We start from the raw sequence: 18,582 nt of genomic DNA, 5'->3' as shown, positions 1-18,582 counted from the left end.
CTGTAGAAAAGGGAGTGAGAAGGAGAAAAGACAATAAGAAAATAAAAAGAAAGAATGAGAAAGGAAAAAATAATTGAATGTGATAGAAAAAGAAGGAGTAATGGAAATAGTAAGAGAAAGAAAAAATGTGCCCGTCTCCAGGCAAGCAATTGGGAACTGGTGATTCAAACTGTTAAACACAGAGCAGTACCTGAGGTGGAAAGAATGTGGTGGAAGAGACATAGGTCTACCGTTATGTTCCAACAAGTAGAACTGATTTCTGGTAGCACAAAAAAATGGTTTAGCCGCTAACATACATTCACCAGAGATCTACAGCGTGCTGAGAACACTCCTTGGAGTGTTATTCAGGGGCGGTCTCTCTACTGGGGCATGGGAGCATTGCCCCCCCCCCCCCCTTCCCGGTGTCTAGTACTGGCATTAAGTATAAAATGAATAGGTTTTTATTTTGTCTGCACAGCTGCTGCTCTGCTTGTTTTCAGCCACTCTGTGAGGGTTTGGGCGGGGCTTAAGGACTACAGGCTGAGCAGAGAAGCAGACATGTCTTGAATTTGAATTGCGCATGTCAAGTTGGACAGGTACCTTTCCGTGTCCAGCCTGACATACTCACGTGAGGCCTCTTCCTACCTGCTCATGAAATAGGGAACAACAACCGCCACCCCCTGTCTACAAAAGAGGGTATGACAAGCCTGTCCCTGCCAATGCAGGTGATCCTCGCATGCTGTTTACTAGCTCAGATAGCAAGGGAGCAGCAAGAGTGTGGATTGGCTGAAGAGCAAACGGAGACATGCTGGCCATTTAATCCCCGCACACAGGAAGCAGAGCGGGCTGAGAGGTTGAGAGATTAAGCCCAATCACTGTATGGGATTATTTTGAAATCATGCGGTTATTGGCCATTTTCTTTCTGTCCCGCCTCACTTCCCTCTGTGCTAAGCGCTAGAATGGAAGGGTGAGACAGAACAGTGTGTTTTCGGCACAGGTTTCTATACTTGGAGCGGAGGCCTACCTTTGCAAGAAGTCCGCTCTGAATCCAGGCTCGCTGGCCATCAGCATATTTCCAATGTACCAGCCATTGATTTGTCACTTAAATAGATTAAAAAATAAATCCGGTCTGCATGCTCAGAATACTGGAAGACGTGGCAGTTGAATTTTGTTTAATCTTCTGATGGTAGCTCAATAGCACCACTACAGACTCCTGAAATATGTGTACCATTATAGTTTGCATCATTTGTTCGTTGTTAGCAGTTGTTGTAGTATTTTAACAGGGTACCTACCTCTTTATTCCTATTTTTCATTGAGAGATCACCTTTATATTTTCTTAGAATACTTAATTGCGCGTTCATTCATAACTTAATTTTGCGTTACTGGTGCTTATGGTTTATTAATGTAGTCTTATTTTATTTTACCTTTGTCATGTGGTCACTACCTTTGTATAGGGCTGTACACAAGAACTCTGTTACAAAGAGTGTAGGAGAAAACACAGATAATAGATGGAGGAATAAATAAGACAGGATGAATTATAATGTGGGTGGAAGCGAGCTCTAAAGAGAGCAAGGGGAGACTGGTAAACAAGGGAGAAAGAGACAAGAATGCCAACAGAATGGCAAAAGAGGACAGAGGAGGATGGCATAGATGGCTTGGGATTTCCATCAAGGCAGATGTCAATGCTTAAAGGATGCATATCAGAAGATTCTTGACCTTATCGAAGCATACTAGGTTCAGCTGTCCACAGATGTTTATCCTTTGAGGGCTGATACAGAAGATTCCGATATTTTTCAATCGCCTCTGTGCGTACACAATGCCAGCAGTCATCGCTGCTGGGAGGGCTGGCGGCACTGTTATGGTTATGATATCGAGAGACTCAATGACGATGATGTAAGCTGGAACCTATGGCAGAAGGAAAATATAAGTCAGTTTCTTAAAAAAATGAATTAATTAAAAAAATTACTAAATATGTTTTAGTCATGACACTGGCTTCAATGACATATCCAGAGCAAAGCGAATGCTCACAGAATCTTATTTTAGATTTTCAGAAACAAAAGAAGACTTCAGTGCTCACAGCAGTTGGTGGACAAGCAGCACTGAAAACCACTTTAGCCATCACAAAGTAATGTTTTCAACAGATTCTTGCTCCTCTGCCTCCCAGATCTTTCGCCAGTAAATAACTCAGGTGGCGGGATATTAGAGATTATTTAGTTATTGGTTTGAAACAACTACCCAACATTGCATAACACTGCCTCATGTAAATGCCAAGAGAACCTTGCTTGGCCACCAATAGTCTCAAAGAGTCCAATTGAACCCTCAGATCCCTTAACAGCTGTAGCAGCTACCCCAACAGATATCACATACACATACCAGACCCTCAGAGAGCCACAAAAGGACTCTAAAACCCCACACATGTTCCCACAGCAAAATTAGACCCTCTCATGACCTTTAACAGACACAAACGCAGACCACAAAAAGTTACCTTCTAACCAGCTGACCACTCCTTTGGCTGGTCAAAGAGCCCCTTAGAGCAAGCAGACCTATACCCTTAATTAGACACTAAACATCTCTGACTACATTTGCAAATTTAAAGTACCTCTTATTACATGTTGCAAACCCAACATGACAAATCAGCAGGCTCACTACCATCTATTTAAAGCTACTGCCTGTGCTACAAAAGAATCATGTAGCTTTCCAATGAGGTATTTGTCAGCAGAGGACTTCAAGCTTCTGTGCACCGTTTGAGTGTCTGAGCCCCTTCAGGATGTACAAGACAAGAAAGTACTTAGCAATTTGTGCTCTACCCAAATATGTCTTATGGTGGTGTCTGTTCCCCAGGATTTCCGCAACGGACAATCTGGAAAATGACAATCCTATTTTATTAACAGAAGAGATTTAGTAGCCAATGACTGGTGACTTGGTCACAATGTAGGCGAATACAGTTACATTAAGTGAAAAGGCAAAACCATACCTTATTTAGTATGCTGTTAACAATTGTGTACAGAAATCCAATGCATGCCACAAATACAAGGCAGAGAAGAAAAAGGTAGGCGTCTCTGTACAGCTTGAAGTCTGTTGGTTTTGGATACAGGATGGACCGCACAAGCTCGCCTTTTGAAGTGGTAAAACCTGGTAAAAATATTACAATTTTAATTGTGTGACCTGCAATTTCAACCACTGCGCATAGTTTAGAGTGCCATCTGTCTCTTATATTTCCAGAAACTGGATGAAGCGGTATTGAATTCAAATATAACTGGCACTTACTAAATCAAATATACTAACAACTGAATTTCATAAAAGTGAGATGTGCCCCTTGCATACAAAAGAAGCCACTTTAGAATTGCATACTACTTTTTTTTTAGTCAAACGAAAAAACCTTTATTCAGGAGATATTGACATCATAACATAATAAAAGACACTGCACTCTATGAAACTGCACCAACATTAATCAGTCAGAATAATGACGTTTAAAGAACACTCCGAAAGAAGCTTGGTAAAAGTCAACCTATGATAATCTTAGTGTCCTGTAGTGCTTCTAAACCTACCCTTAATATGAACCCACAGATGCGTCACAGCACCAATCTGTTGAGAGATTCTAGAACAAGGATTTGGGGCCCACCACAACAGCATCTTTCACTTTATGACCTTTTCTATTGGCGAATGATGGGCACCAGCACCAACATATCTGCTACGCATGAGGCTTTTGTGGAAGCAACCAAGGCTTTGTGCACTCAGGCGTGGTATTCAGTCATCTGGCCAGTACCTAGTGGTGTTGGTACTGTAATGATTTGGTTTTGGATAAAGCCACACCTGAAGCCACTGTGGTGGTGTCTAAAGCAGAACTGAATTTGGTACCTGAATGGCTGTGGTGTCTAAAGAATGTGTGTAAGAGACTGGAGTGGCAAAGGGTGCCAGAGCACCAAACACTAAGGTTTGCTGGTAAGCTAGCTAGCTGCTTAGGCTAGCCGGACCCATTATATTTGGCACCTTGGTGCTTTTTAAAACGCAGCATAGAATTCCATTTCAATGCTCAACACCTCGCCTTTGTGTAAGAACCATGATCACAACGTTTGGCCAAGAGGTTGGCTTCCTGTTCCCATGTATCATTTGGGTGCCTCTTTTGACACAGTCAACTAGATCCTTTCTTTCCAATTGTGGAATGTGAACAGATGAAGGCTCTTAAAAAACAAGTATCTATTGGAAGAAAAGAAAATTGAACTCAGAGCACCATCTTGTTTTGATGGATAAACATCTTAATCCTTATTCACTCTCCAAGCAGAAGTAGCAGGATAAATTTCCAAAGAGCGAGCTTCAACTCAAAGACACAATCATATGCTAAAAATGCAGCTAAGTGACTTGAAAGCATCAGTTTTATATCACAAATAGGTGGAGGATCTCTTAACATTTTGCCTTCTCCTGCTTCAGTTCCATATTGTCAAAAGACAAATTACAAACCAAGACCCTCTGAATCATAAACTGCTTAGTTCTGTCATGTTCCCTCAGCACCAGAGAGCAAAGGTTCCAGGCTGCGCCTTCAAACTTTCTGGTGCAACAGACATAGGGGATCGACATCAACAGGACAAGTATGCATAATACAGTTGTCCATATCTTTTGTTTAAGTGCATACTAGAATGGAAATATCTAACAAACAGTAAGGTGCAAGTGTTCGCAGTCTACACTCATGATGGGATGGAAACTCTTCAATAAAACTCCCCAAAGTTAACACAAAGCTTTCTTTCTCCAAGGTGTGTGCACCATAGGTGCAATACCGCAAAATCCATGCCAGATGTTTAGATTAACCCCTGCTAAAATTATTTTAGTTGACTTTATTGGATTGTAAGTGTATTTTATGAAGAAATCGTGAAAGTCTGTCCCTCCTTGAAGTACACAGGACACAGCTGGTTGGTATCAAAACGACTCTAATCTCTTAAATAAAACAGCCCATCCTATCATAGCAATTATACCACATAAGACTAAGTGCATCTCTAAGGTGACCTTGCAATAAATTGTCAAACATTTTGAGCTTACAGCAAACAGCAAAATGCTTTGGAATTTACTTTTAGAAAATAATAAAAGAAATTGAAAGTGTGGTATATGGCTCCATCATGTTGATGGGGTGTACAGCACACTATCAATGCATTGACAGGAAACGCCATGACGGTGGTTCCTGCCAATGTAAGAGGTGTCCGCTGGAGCAGCAGATATCTCTACATTTGGTGCGCGGTTACACCATCAGGGCCATGGAATATAATACTCCGTCGCCCTAGGTAACCGCACTCTAAATCAGGTCTTTAGACTACACTTAGCAATCACAAATGACACTATTTGCGCCAATGCTTCTTACGGGTTACTGTAATAATGATTTTAAAAAAATGAAACATTATCATTAGAAGATTAATTTAAATTATGCCTCTTTTATAGGGAATATAAATTTCAGTGGTGACAAGCTCCAAATGCGAGACATGATCTGTTCTGAAATGGCATGATTAGGAAAGCTTCAGTGAAGGATTGCTGATGTGAATGTGAACAAAAAAGCGATGAGACCATGGAATAGGGATATGCAATTCAGCTGATACCAAATTTGCATTAAGAAAAACGAAATCTAGGGAATTGTTGAGCCCTAGTTATAATTGACTACGAGAACACCTTTTATGTAGTTCATTGACTATGTTTCACTTGATGGAACTTCGGCCAGCTTTTTGAATGGTATGTAGAAATCCTATATACCAAAAGAGAGGCAAAGATCAAAGTCAATGGTTTCATATGCCCCCCTTTGATATACGTGAAACGCAATAAGGGTGACCCCGCCCCTCACTACTTCTCTGTGTGTGTTTATCATAGAACCACTCACTGGATCCAGCTTGACTCAATTATGTGTGGAATAGAGTGGGATATACAGCAGGAAGATCGAATATCTCTTTATGTGGATGATTGCCTAACTCTCTATTCAGAACCCCAAAGCCTCTGTCCCCAGACGGCTACAGACGTTACGGATCTATGGGTGGGTGTGTGTGTGGGGGGACCCGGATTGACAGCCAACGGGAACATGTCTATATATGTACCAGGTATGGGAGACCATAGTAGACCAGAGACAATGGCCAACTTACTAGTGGCCACTTTCAATATACAGGCATTCAAATCGCCTTGATGTAATGAAACAGAGAACTAAATATAGACCCCCTTTTTACCAGGGCACAGCAAGCCACGGATTCGTGGAGCTCGCTCCCTCTTAGCATTGATGGTCGTTGCGCATTGTTTGAAATTATTTCTATTCCTCATTTATTGAACATATTTCAAAACGTACTCGCTGCTACACTGCATAAATCACTTATCATGTTTGAGGGCAGAGAAACAACCCGAGTTGCATTTAGGAAGTGTGTATTATTTCGGCATGATAGGGGAGCATGAACTGGCAGACATCAAGCTTTACTAGTGGGCCTGTGAAACTGTGCCTACCAACGACGGGCTGTTTTTGGACCACACTGACCCAAGTGTCTACTTAGAACTGGAATGCATAGATATGCATGGTGTGCCTCATTTGGTTCTGAAATTTAGTTGGACTGTATACCATTCTCCCAAAGCAGGTTTGTGTTTCAAAACAGAGGGTTTCGCCTCCGAACCAGATTTATCCTTGGAGCCCGATGATTTCGGATCTGAAGGTAATTATGTCCAACTCGGTCTCGAACACGAAGGCTTGACAGTTTGTTTTGGTGCCGAGAGGCGGGGCGTCGCAAACATTGTCTCAGTACTGACCTTGGCCAGAAGACAGAGGTGGTGCCGTAGCCTTATGAGTTTTGGAAGAGGATTTAGGGGGCAAAAGGTAAGCGGTACTCATGGCACCCTGTCTCGGAGGCACATCTTTGGACTCCAGATCGATCTCGAGCTCTGAATCGGACTCTGGAACAGAGAGGTACTCTTCTTTTGTGGCCGACCATTCAATCTCTTCTTGGTCGGATTCTTCCCCGAAGATATCCGGAGTGGGTTGGATGCTTTGGAGTTGAATCTCTCGTCGTCAAGCCCGACGAACCAAAGAGTCTTCCTGGACCAAAACGACTTACAAGCGTTGCGGTCTGCCTCCATGTGCTCCGGAGAGAGGCACATGTTACAGACTTGATGTAGGTCGGTACGAAGATATTTGGCATAGCACCGAGGACAGAATTGGAACGGAGTCCATTCCATCGGAAGAAGGCTGGACCGACGCGGCTAGGCCAGACGGCCACCCACAAGTTTTTTTTTATCGAAAATGGAGAGTTTGTGAGCGATTTGATATGTGGAGGACAGGGAAACGCATACGGGAACAATCCCGTCAAGGGTAGAGTGGATTGCGCACCGAGGGGGGACACGAAGAACGTTTTTTGAACCGGAACGCAGCAATACACGTCCGAACCTGATGGCGGAAAAAAACAATCCAACAATGGAGACGATGCCCATGCGCACTATCATCGAAGGGAGGAGTCACTTTACCTCGTAACTGGAAAGACTTCTTCGCAGAAAAACAAACTTGCAAACATCCAGACCCAACACTAGATGGCAGGTGTATGAAAAACATGTGTATCTACAGCAAGCATACCTGCCTCGAACCAGATGTTTTCAGTTTCAATAAGATTGTTACAGTGAATGAAAATCTCAATGGATGACTACCTGGTCAGAAGATAATAATAAAAGTTCAATATTTCTAAACACTGCACTACATTAAGTTTACAACTACTTTTGTTTACCCATTAGTACTCTGTGCACATTTTACATAATTGACACACTAATCAAACTTTCAATAGAGACTTGTGTTGTGTGTCATACAAGCCGTATATTTTTATAGAATGTTTTTAGTGCCGCCTCTTGATGAGGGTTACTGATTCCAGCCAGTGATGGCGGACTCTGGAGCAGTCACCAAGGGACATCGTGGACTATTTTTCCTCTTCACCTTAACAAATAATATTCCAGGACAGTACACTCTCTGAGCCTCTTCTATGGCAACCGTTTACAATTATCTCGGATATTAATTATTAAAAAGCAAAAAGGGCAAAACATTTTCCATTGAGAAATAAACTGTGCTACCTGTTCTCACAACGAGCGCCTTGACAAGTTCTCCAGTATAAAAGCGGGTCTGAATGACATTTGTTCCACAAAACAAAGTGTGCCGTTTATGAACTTCCGGGTCGTATACTTCATCTTCTTCCGCTTTGGATTCCTTCGAAGGGTTCGGCAAATTTGTCTTTGTTACTGGAACACTTTCACCTTAGTTAGAAATAACAAACATCAAAAGGATGGATGGCACAAAATCCATGTTAAATGCTGACAGCACAATCCAGATGAAATAGTGGCAACGAGCAAAAGCTGAATTTCCTATTTGCAAGCTCGCTTTTAGTATTTTAGTATTCAAAAAGCAAATTCCCCACCAGCTCAGCCACAAGCATAAGTTTGGTAAGAATACACTCCGAGAAGGACACTAAGAAATGGTCATGTTATGCTGAAGAACATGTAATTACTGTACCTGTTAGCATACTTTCATTTACAATACAAGTTCCACTGATGAGGACAGCATCACAGGGCATTATGGTTCCATTTGCTGGGATTATAATGATATCACCTGGAACCAGATCTGTAGAGAGGATCTCTTCAACCTCTGTGTGATGAAAAGATGGTACATAATTTGTAACTGAACGTGATCAGAAACAAGGAAAAGTACAAAAAAACTGTTCTGTGGAGCGAAACATCAACAATTGAGGAAAGGTATTGCAAAACATCTCTTCCGAATCTGGATGATTAACCCAATGCTCTAATGAAGTTCAGGTACACTTCAAAAGAAGAAAAGAATAGGTAAATATTAAAATATAAAATACAGCGAACTCCAAATTATAATGGTGTTATTCAATTGCAAATTAAGATTAAACTACAAAGTTTAACATTCATTTCAGATGTTGTGCACATAATGGTATGAAAAACGATAAGAGTGATTTTGTTTTCTTAACCTATTGGCAATGCAGAAAAATATTGCAATATTGTAATTTTGGTATGGAACATCTACTTGAGTGAAATTAATGAAAACATTTAAAATCGTTTAAGCACTGATGCAACTCAAGAAATGAGGTCAATAGCATGCATACTTAATTAATCTTGTACCCTAGCTCATTAGAATTAATATACTGCTAGTCCCTCAGCATTTTCCGCCACATATGAACAGCATATCCTCTAAGTACACGAGTCACATGAAAAAAAGTTACATATGTATGTAACAATCTTTACGATTGATACTCTATCTAGCTACAGATTCTTCACCTTTTGAAAATCGCCCAGGTGTAGGCTGCAACTGGACTCCTTATGTATTTTTTTTCATGCCAGTAGTTCTTCCTGCTGCACATAAGCGCCGGTAGCAATGCCATGGTGACATCAGTGGAGCCATAAAGCACCTTCCCTCACCCCGCCAGTCTGTTTCTCCTCCATTTTTATCCATGGCAACAAGATGGTAGAATAAGAGTGGCATTTGCAATGGAATGGTGTAGTGTAGTGTAATAAATACTGGAAACCTTCTTAAAGTGTCTATGTGCAGTTTAAAAACATTAGGACCTTATGAAATAGCCTACGACTATCCTTCAAGATGAGGGGGAGGGGGGGGGGGATTGGAACTGGTGTTTAACCAGAAGGTGGATAAAGTATAAGCTAGAAAGACAGCTTCTGAAGGGAAGTATTTTTTTCTTTTGATAGTCACTTTGACCTGCTGTTTTTCTGCCTCTGAGTAGATGTTGGAGGAGAGGAGTAAAAGGATGGAAGGGTGATTGACTGAACCAGATGAAATGGGGGTCACAACCTTGGTTGGAAAAGCAGCTTGGAGTCGAAGGATTAACTTGTAGGGGTAAAACCATTCCATCGTCCAATTCCTCCAAGGATGAAAGAAGGAAGCACTGTGATGCCCCTAGGAGGCGATGGAGGTCAAAGTGTTACTTACCACTGCACACGTTTCCTCTGGCCTGACCTTGAACTAATGTAGAATATTCCGTCTCTGGAGGCCACTTCTGTGCTCCTGATGCTGGCTCCTTTGCTACCTCCACCAAGCACACCCTGGGTGGCACCGATATTCGGGACTAACTGAGACCTTTACCTCCATGCGATGGTGGAAAGGTTTTGGTGGGCTTTGAATCGCTCTGGAGTGTTGTTGCGCCCTTTAGGACAGTTCAGAGTTCTGCTTGGTGTTCTTGCTGATGAGTCCTCCCACAGCTCAGAGCGTCCTCACAGTTTAATGAGGGCCTCATTTGGTCCCAGTCAAGACACTACAATCCAGGAGGGAGGATAAGAGGCTTCTTGAGTAGAAGTGCAGGGAGGATCTTGCTGGTACAAGTCAATGTCGCTAAAACACCATGCACAATGTTTGTAGACTAGCCTCTGATTCCTTGCAGCTTTCAAAGGGGTATCAGGACACAGATGTCAGCTAGTCAGTACCTTTTATTTTTTTCCTCTCTCTTCTCATATAGGAGTCAGAAGATTTTCCAGCTCTGCAGAATGCTAGTGGGCTGAATACCTCTCCATACATAGATACTGATCCACCTCCAGGACCTGCTCCAACAAAAATAACGGAGTTTCACACAGTTCTTAAAAAAGTCTGTGGAGGTGCTCTAGTTGCCCTCCACCCATCTGTGGAACTCCGATCCAAAATCCTCACTTATGTTCTCCAGTCCACCACTGCCTAAGGTGAGCCTTTACTGCAGTTTAATGAGGCCCTCCTAGAAAGATGGCGGCTGAGGCAGACCACAGGCCCAGCGGTGAACCATACTGTGGCTAGGCACTGGAGACCCAGCATTAGTTTTGATCCTCCCTTTGCTGGAGTCTTTGAGTACAAGCATCTTTCTCCACCAAACTCAACCCAGAATCCTTTTCTATCTACCCACCTTACAGAAAGTCCAAAGAACTGGAAGAGGCGATGAAGATAGTGTTCACTATGGGTAGCCCTGCTTTAGGATCCCTCAAGCCATCTGCCTACTTAGCAGCTAAGTGTTGTACTCAAAGAGAAGATGGATACTTCAAGTAGGATTGATCAAGTTACTTTATTTAGGTTAATAAGTTAAGATAGAAAGGAAACCCCATCAGGAGCAGCTGTCCTGCTGCTCAGCCCTCACTCAACTGACATTCATAAGCTACTCACATTCCAATCACCCAACATTCCACATGACATGCATACAAGCTGAGCAGCAGGGAAACTCAAGATATAACATCTCTCCCTTCGTTATGGGTACAATTGCAAAAAGCAATAAAGTAGTTGTCAATAAAATGCACTCTAGTACACATAGTCAAAGATATTAAAACAATGCACCAAAGTACAAGTGGACAACACAATAAAATATTTTAACACATCCCGCACACTACAGTCTAAGAAGGATTCCGCATTACTTCCTGAAATGAATAACTATCTTCATCCTACGTCCTTATGCCACTAATTGTACAAGTTGGCCAGACCAGTACAAAAAGGAAGACACAAAGAAAAACTTAACGCAACAAATATCAGGAAACAACGCGCACACCATAGACTAAGAACAAACGCTCGCATAACTCATCCATACCGCGGGAAACCACGCACATACATGAAGCACACCTCAGCACCACGCATGCACACAACAAGCTGGACACATGCAGCAAACAACTTGTACACGAGCTAATAAGTGGCTCAACAACCTGACGCCAACTCACACACAACACAAATTGGGAACCACACCCAAGGGGTGACCATATACCACATAGCCCCCACAAACATGAGCTAATGAGTCGCCAAACATCTAGACATACTCACACACTACGCTAGTTATGTAACAACTCTTGTTAAATAAACAACATACCCAAGGAGTGACCATATACAGCATAACCACTTCCTACACGAGCTAATGAGTGGCCTAACAACCCTGACGCCAACTCACACACACCACCAGTGTGGAACAGCTCTTTTGACCTCAATACCCGAACTGATGCGTGACCTTGCCACTACACACCAACTCACAAACAAAATTTGTCGTGAAACTACCCTTGGCGAAATAATCACCGACACCCGACAACACAACCAAGGAGTGACCATATACTGCATAACCACCTCCTACACGAGCTGATGAGTGGCTCAACAACCCTGACGCCAACTCACCCACACCACCAGCGTGGAACAGCTTTTGGTAAATAAATACCTACACCCAAACCAAAACTTCTACACAGGCTACTAAGTGGCTCAAAAAAAAAACCTGACGCCAACTCACACACACCACCAATTGGGAACAACATAACCAAAGGGTGACAATATACCACATAGCCCCCACAAACATGAGCTAATGAGTTGTAAACTACCTAACACAACCCCCACACAACACTCGTTGTGAAACAACTCTTGATGAAATAATCACCAATCCCAAAAGAAGATAACCAATGAGCGACCATATACAACATAGCCCTCTAATAACCATGTGACCGTATACAACATAGCAGTAAAACTAATGAATGGCCCATCCTCATGTACCCTTAACATTGCACCAACACGTTCCCAGACATTTATTACACAAACTGGAAACATCCTAAATGCTGCAACCAAAATTTGTCAACACTGTTGTTTGTCAAATTCAGCAACAATTGACTCATCAAAGTGTCCTCAGCGTGGATCTTCTTCATCACTGGAACATTTTCCTGTTTCAGCCATGGATTGTAGCGACAACATTGCTCTCAAACGTTGTCATTCCTATAGTGCATCCTCCACGCTGCTCTAATACAGGCACTTTAAGAATCCAAATCCCAGATCGCACTGCCTTTTTTTCCTGGCGACAGTCCAAATGAACTTACGTCGACTCCTCATGCAAATGAACTTACGCCAACTCCTCTTTTGCAGACTTTCATTTTTTTTAAGTGAAAAAAAAATGCCACCACACAAAGTACTCCGCACTTTTCCATTTCTCTCCTTCCTGCTCCCGTTTATTCTTCGGACGGGGTTGCCAAGCAACGCCTTTCCCAAGATGTCCGCCACGTTTCTTTGCGACGTAATTACGCCGCTTCCGCTTCATGCCGCGCTGGTCTCAGGATCGCAAGGATGCCTCACGCCCAGGACCATTCCACAGATTCAAACCGTGAGTTCTTTGTTGGCACGCGCCTCTCCGCTCGAGCCAGGCTTCTTTTGGTTTACTTTCAAATAAATGTTCGAAATCACCGCTACACCCAATGTGCCGATTTCTTCCTTTTTTTCCCTTAAAAATATCCACGCAATGCCAATACGCCAATCAAAGTTTCCAATCTCTAAGCGCTAAACTCTTCTGTCCTGCCAAAGTTTTATTTTCCTTTTTGACAGCAACAGCGCTAATCTCTTCTTCCTTGCTAAAGTTTTTTTCAACAGTTACAGCGCTAGTCCTTTCTGCTTTGCCAAGAAGCTTTAAACAGGCAACCATGCAGACCACAGTGATACTCCACACTGCTGCTGGTAGTTTAAACTAGATTTTCTCTTTTCACTCTGGCAAATCTTGGTTTCAGGGCGACCGATGTAGGGGTCACTGATGGGGTTTGTTTGCCAGCCAGCGTTACACACACACTTTACATCCAAACTTAAAGTGTTTTACCTTAGTGTTTCTTTTCTCCTCTTCAACAGTACTTGTGTGCTACCGGTTCTTTATCCTTTTCCTTCTCTCCTTGGTCACAATGAAGTTTTCATTATATAGTCTTCTTCCTTTAAGTTGCACGCGCTGGTTCTTTACAGAACAGTCCCCAAATGTCGCCAAAATATTGTACACAAAGAGAAGATGGATACTTCAAGTAGGATTGATCAAGTTACTTTATTTAGGTTAATTAGTTAAGATAGAAAGGAAACCCCATCAGGAGCAGCTGTCCTGCTGCTCAGCCCTCACTCAACTGACATTCATAAGCTACTCACATTCCAATCACCCAACATTCCACATGACATGCATACAAGCTGAGCAGCAGGGAAACTCAAGATATAACACTAAGCCCATCCTTTGTGGGACATAGTAGCAGTGACTGTCCCAAACATCCCTAATCGCTTGAAGGATCACTCTGCAGATGTAATCGGTGGTCAGTCCAGGCACTTCATCGGAATGGGTCTAGGCACAGGCGACCCAACGTACAGAGAAATGGGTCAGTGGCCATGTCATCTCCCATTCTCCTCTACAGGCGTCTCTGCAATGTTCAGGCCATAGTCATGGACATGGCAATTAACAGGGGACATCTCTTCGGAGAAAAGGCAGATGTCTATTGGTATGCTTTTAAATCAGGGAGGACTATGGCCCACTCTCGAGGGCCTTAGCCTCCGGCAAAGGACTTTTGACAGTTTCTAAAGTGTCGGGGCCTCTCCAATGGAAACATTACATACCGCACCCCTGCTGCAAAAAAAAAAGCTGTGTAGTTGGTGCCAGAGCAAGAAATTAGAGAGGGTGTGCTACTCTTCGTACTTCCTGGATCCCAAGAGAGAAAGGTCTTCATCTGATCCCACACCTGAGACTCCAAGACTTTTACCTGCACAAAGAAAAGTGCAAGATGGTGTTCTTTCCTCAAGTTTTATTTTTACTCTGATAGCAGTTCTCCTCCACCCATGTCCACAAGGGTGATGGATGCATCTACCCTTGTGTGGGTGAGATCACAGGAGGAGGAGGTACTTCAGATGAATCTGCTCTAACTGTAATCAGTTTGGCTGGCGCTCAAGGCCTTTCTCCCGTCCCTTTGCAGTTCGTCCATCCTGATTTTGACAGACCACCACAGTGCTGAGGCGGTAGATATCACTCTGTCTGCCTCCATCATACCACCAAGACTGTGTACTCTGGAATGTTGAACAGTTTTGTTGCTTGGTATGCCGAGAACAATGTGGATCCCTTAAAGGCACATTTGTCAGATGTCCTCAGGTTTGCGTTATCGATAGTTAAGTATCGTTAAGCTATTGGGACTGATGTAGGTTACCTAGCAGCTTTGTCAGCCTTGCAAACCATCCATCCCTATTTTAAGAAGTTATGCGTTCTTCAAAGGTCTGGCAAAGACTTTTCCTCCTACTCCATTTTTCATAGATCTTAATTTGGCTTTGACTTTTTCCATGTGGTTTTGTTAAAGCCCACTCGCACTTGCCAGTTGAGGTTATTAATTATTAAGCCAGTTTTTCTAGTTGCCATTAATTCAGTGAGCCTGCTCAGAGAGCTGCCAGTGTGAAGTGTCTGTCCTCCTTTCAACTCGACCGCCATTGAGCTCAACAATCGTCCAAGGTATTAGTCAAGAAGAGAGTACTTTGTTTGATTGTCTTGGGGTTCATGCTAACTCACACTGGTCTCATGATCTGGAGCCATGCGAAACAACCCAGGCACCAAAAACAGATGGCAATGATTGGCATCCGATAGTCCCACTTGCAACAGGGTTTAAACCTTGATTTTCTTTATGCGGTGGGAGACATATCTCTAACGCACTGTAGCAGTTTCCACAAAAAAGAATTTTAGAGAGCAAACGTTTACCTCAAGCCTGAGGAGAGAAGCTCTGGACACTCTTCTAAAGGTGTGGAAAAAATGACTAATACCAGGGAACCGGATGGGCTTTATATAGCTGCTCTGACATTGCAACAGCTTTACTTCTAGGGATTAGTTGAAGACAGTGCTTTCTATCAGCTGAGGTGAGCTATGTAAGAGGTTTCCACATCCAATTGGGAAATTCAAGAGTTGAGGAATCTGCAGCTAGAGGTATCCATTAGAATCACTTATGCAATGTTGAACAACGTATACATATGCATATGCATACAAACATGGCCTTTGTAGAAAACAATACTGTTTCACACAACTATATTGTGGTAATGTAAACTTCCAGCCAAAGAGTGAATTGCACAGGGTTAAGCTTACTCATCCACAGGAATAAACAAATATAAAGACGTGTTGTCTTGGACCCGAAACAATATCTCCTGGGCATCAGATGAAAAAAGCTCCACACCTCTGCCAGTTCATACACAAATAACTAAAAGCTGATACAAGATAAGAGAAGTAGACCATGCTATAATTTACAGAACATTTTGGAAGGTTTTTAGCATTGCATTGTAACTTACCCTCCTCTGTTCTGCTGACGGAGACTCTCACAATACTGTGAGCAGCTACCATATCATGTAACATGATATATTGCTAAATAGAAAAAAGGAAAATTGATTTGTTTAAAATAAAAAACAAACCTGACACAGTAGAAACTAAACTGAACAGCAGCTTAAATGAATAGCATAATGGTGGACAAAGCAGCCACACAGGGGGTGAGCGGAGGCCAGCTACCTGCACAAGTATCGGTAAGAGGGAGCTATTGGTGTGATGCAGCTACACTGGCGTACAGAGGCCTTTTTAAGAAAGCTTTAAGATATAACTAACGGGTCCGGCAAAGCAATGTAAATAGTTTACAAAGTCGGGTATAAGTATGTAGACGGGGTCCCGGTCACAAACGAACAGCGGGTGAACAACATGAGGTTGGATTGGTTACATGCGATGGGAATGAGTGAGTGAGCTGCACGCTTAACGATGTTTGAATACTATTTCTCTTTCTGACTACAGCACTGACCGAGGGAAGTTGTCCGGTACCTGCAACAAGGCTACAGGCACCGGGCTGGGTGATTATTCGACGGGGGCGCTGGTACATAAGCATATAGCTGCTACCTGGTAAATAGATCCACGATTTTACGAGTGCAATTTATTGAACAGAAATAGTGTGGTTTCTCCAGAGGTCACAACCAAGAGATTAGTGTAATGGGGACCATGTATGTGAGTGGTACTGTTTTATGCACAACTACAGGTACAATAAATTAAGAATTGACGTGCAGAGAACGCGAAGACCCAAAAACCTGACGAAATTGCCGACAAATCTATCACGGCAATGAAACATGTTGGTTTGGTTTTATTAGAGCGGGCACACAGCACTGAATAAAAGTAATTTAGCTAGTGGAGCTCTGCTCTTTTTAAATGGTGGTGGTGTCACACTTTGATATCAGAGTTGTCGCACCTCATTGGGTCACTTACACAGAGCACATTTTTGGTTTATGTTGTCTGCACTGTTTGTTATCCCTTTCTTTGTTATAGTTGGCAGTTGCTGATGATGATAACGTGAGGACACAGACTAGTACCAGTCTGTCTATTCCTCTGCGGGTGTTGCTCCCGTGAGGCACTGCCAACTTACCCTCCCCCTTTTTTTTAAATGTATTTCTTTAGAAGTTGTGGTGAGGGTGTGTAGTTGTCTTCAGTACCACACACAGTTTTAGATACTATTTTTAGAGTTGAGCTCATGACCACATAGGCACAACTAAGCAGTAAGGCAAGATTTACTCACAGCTTATTGACACCTGTTAAGATTTATGGGAAACAATTGTTTCTACATAATATAGGGACAGGTCTTGTGCTGTTGATAAACCATGACAGTAGCCATGAGCAACAAGATCACAGAAGTCACAGCCACACATGTGATTTAAGGATATCACTGTCTCTGATAGACTTCATGGATAGAGGATTTTCAGGAGAATTTGTCAGAGAAGCATTGTTATGAATCCCAAATAGAGCTCTGGTTGCTTTAAGGGAAGAGGCAGACATTCAAACATGTTTCTCCCAACAGATTCTGGGCACTTACTTTTCATTTCAGAAGAAACTATGAAAATCGTAGAGTAGTATTTTCTTCTGCTGATACAAGTAGTCAATTTTGTTGAGGGTCCGATCTTGAGAAAAAAGGATCATGTTCTAGGGCCTTGTATGTCTTTTGTGGCATTGTTGAAGCCACCTTGCTCGAAGATGCATCTGAAAGAGTTCCAAGGAGCATTCCAAAAGCCCAGCAACCAGACGAAGCACAGGCCTTGGTGTAGATTGGTGAAAAACGATCATGACATGTTATGGTTGATACTGTGTTATTAGAATACAGTGGCCAAGACCTCTATCATTTTCAAACTGAATTCATCAGTGAATATTAATTAATTCAAAAAAATTTGAGCGTATATGCATTGATCAGCTCGGTCCAATAATGCATATGTTTATAAGACAATATAATGATCTGGGCATAAAAGTAAGCAACCGTATCAATACGGAGCAATATTTTAATCCATTGCTTCTCGATCAAACAAGTTACAAAAATTTATAGCTGCAAAACATTACAAGACAATTTAATGATCTGGGCATAAAAGAAAGCAAAAGTATAAATAAAGAGCAATATTTTTAATCCATTGCGTCGACGTTGTATATATAAATAACCTGGACCCCGTTATTATTTTCTATATTTATGTGCACAAATTTATGATATATTCATCTAGAAAATATATGAAAAAATCTCCTCTAAATAATTCAGTGGTCAGGTTTCGCAGGATGGGTTAATGTGGATCCGTTACTGTGTTGCTAATTAACTTGAATATTTTATGTCACCATCTATTTGAATTTTTCTTTTTCTTTCTTACCACCACACACATTCCTTTGACACCCCTTTCCTATGTTGCACGCTCTACTTGGGGCAACCACTATGAACTGTAGTGTTTTGCAGCTATGAATTTTTGTAACTTGTTTGATCGAGAAGCAATGGATTAAAAATATTGCTCTTTATTTATACTGTTGCTTACTTTTATGCCCAGATCATTATATTGTCTTATAAACATATGCATTATTGGAC

At 42.2% G+C, this 18,582-nt stretch overlaps 1 protein-coding gene across 7 annotated transcripts in view; it reads right to left on the bottom strand.

The window, feature by feature from the left end:
• ATP13A3 (ATPase 13A3) overlaps positions 1–18,582 on the bottom strand; it is a 486,442-nt gene that overhangs the window by 299,214 nt on the left and 168,646 nt on the right. For all 7 annotated transcript variants that reach the window (XM_086944284.1, XM_086944281.1, XM_086944283.1 and 4 more), the window contains 5 exons: positions 16,013–16,085; positions 8,474–8,605; positions 8,038–8,217; positions 2,954–3,111; positions 1,696–1,884 (listed from right to left, as the gene is read on the bottom strand). In XM_086944284.1, the coding sequence (XP_086800410.1) occupies positions 1,696–1,884; positions 2,954–3,111; positions 8,038–8,217; positions 8,474–8,605; positions 16,013–16,085 (732 nt within the window). The remainder of the gene's footprint in view (positions 1–1,695; positions 1,885–2,953; positions 3,112–8,037; positions 8,218–8,473; positions 8,606–16,012; positions 16,086–18,582) is intronic.

This window comes from Lissotriton vulgaris, chromosome 11, assembly GCF_964263255.1.
Source record: "Lissotriton vulgaris chromosome 11, aLisVul1.2, whole genome shotgun sequence".
NCBI classification, from domain to species: Eukaryota; Metazoa; Chordata; class Amphibia; order Caudata; family Salamandridae; genus Lissotriton; species Lissotriton vulgaris.
The sequence above is the reverse complement of the archived record's forward strand: the minus strand, read 5'-3'. Positions and strand labels throughout refer to the sequence as shown.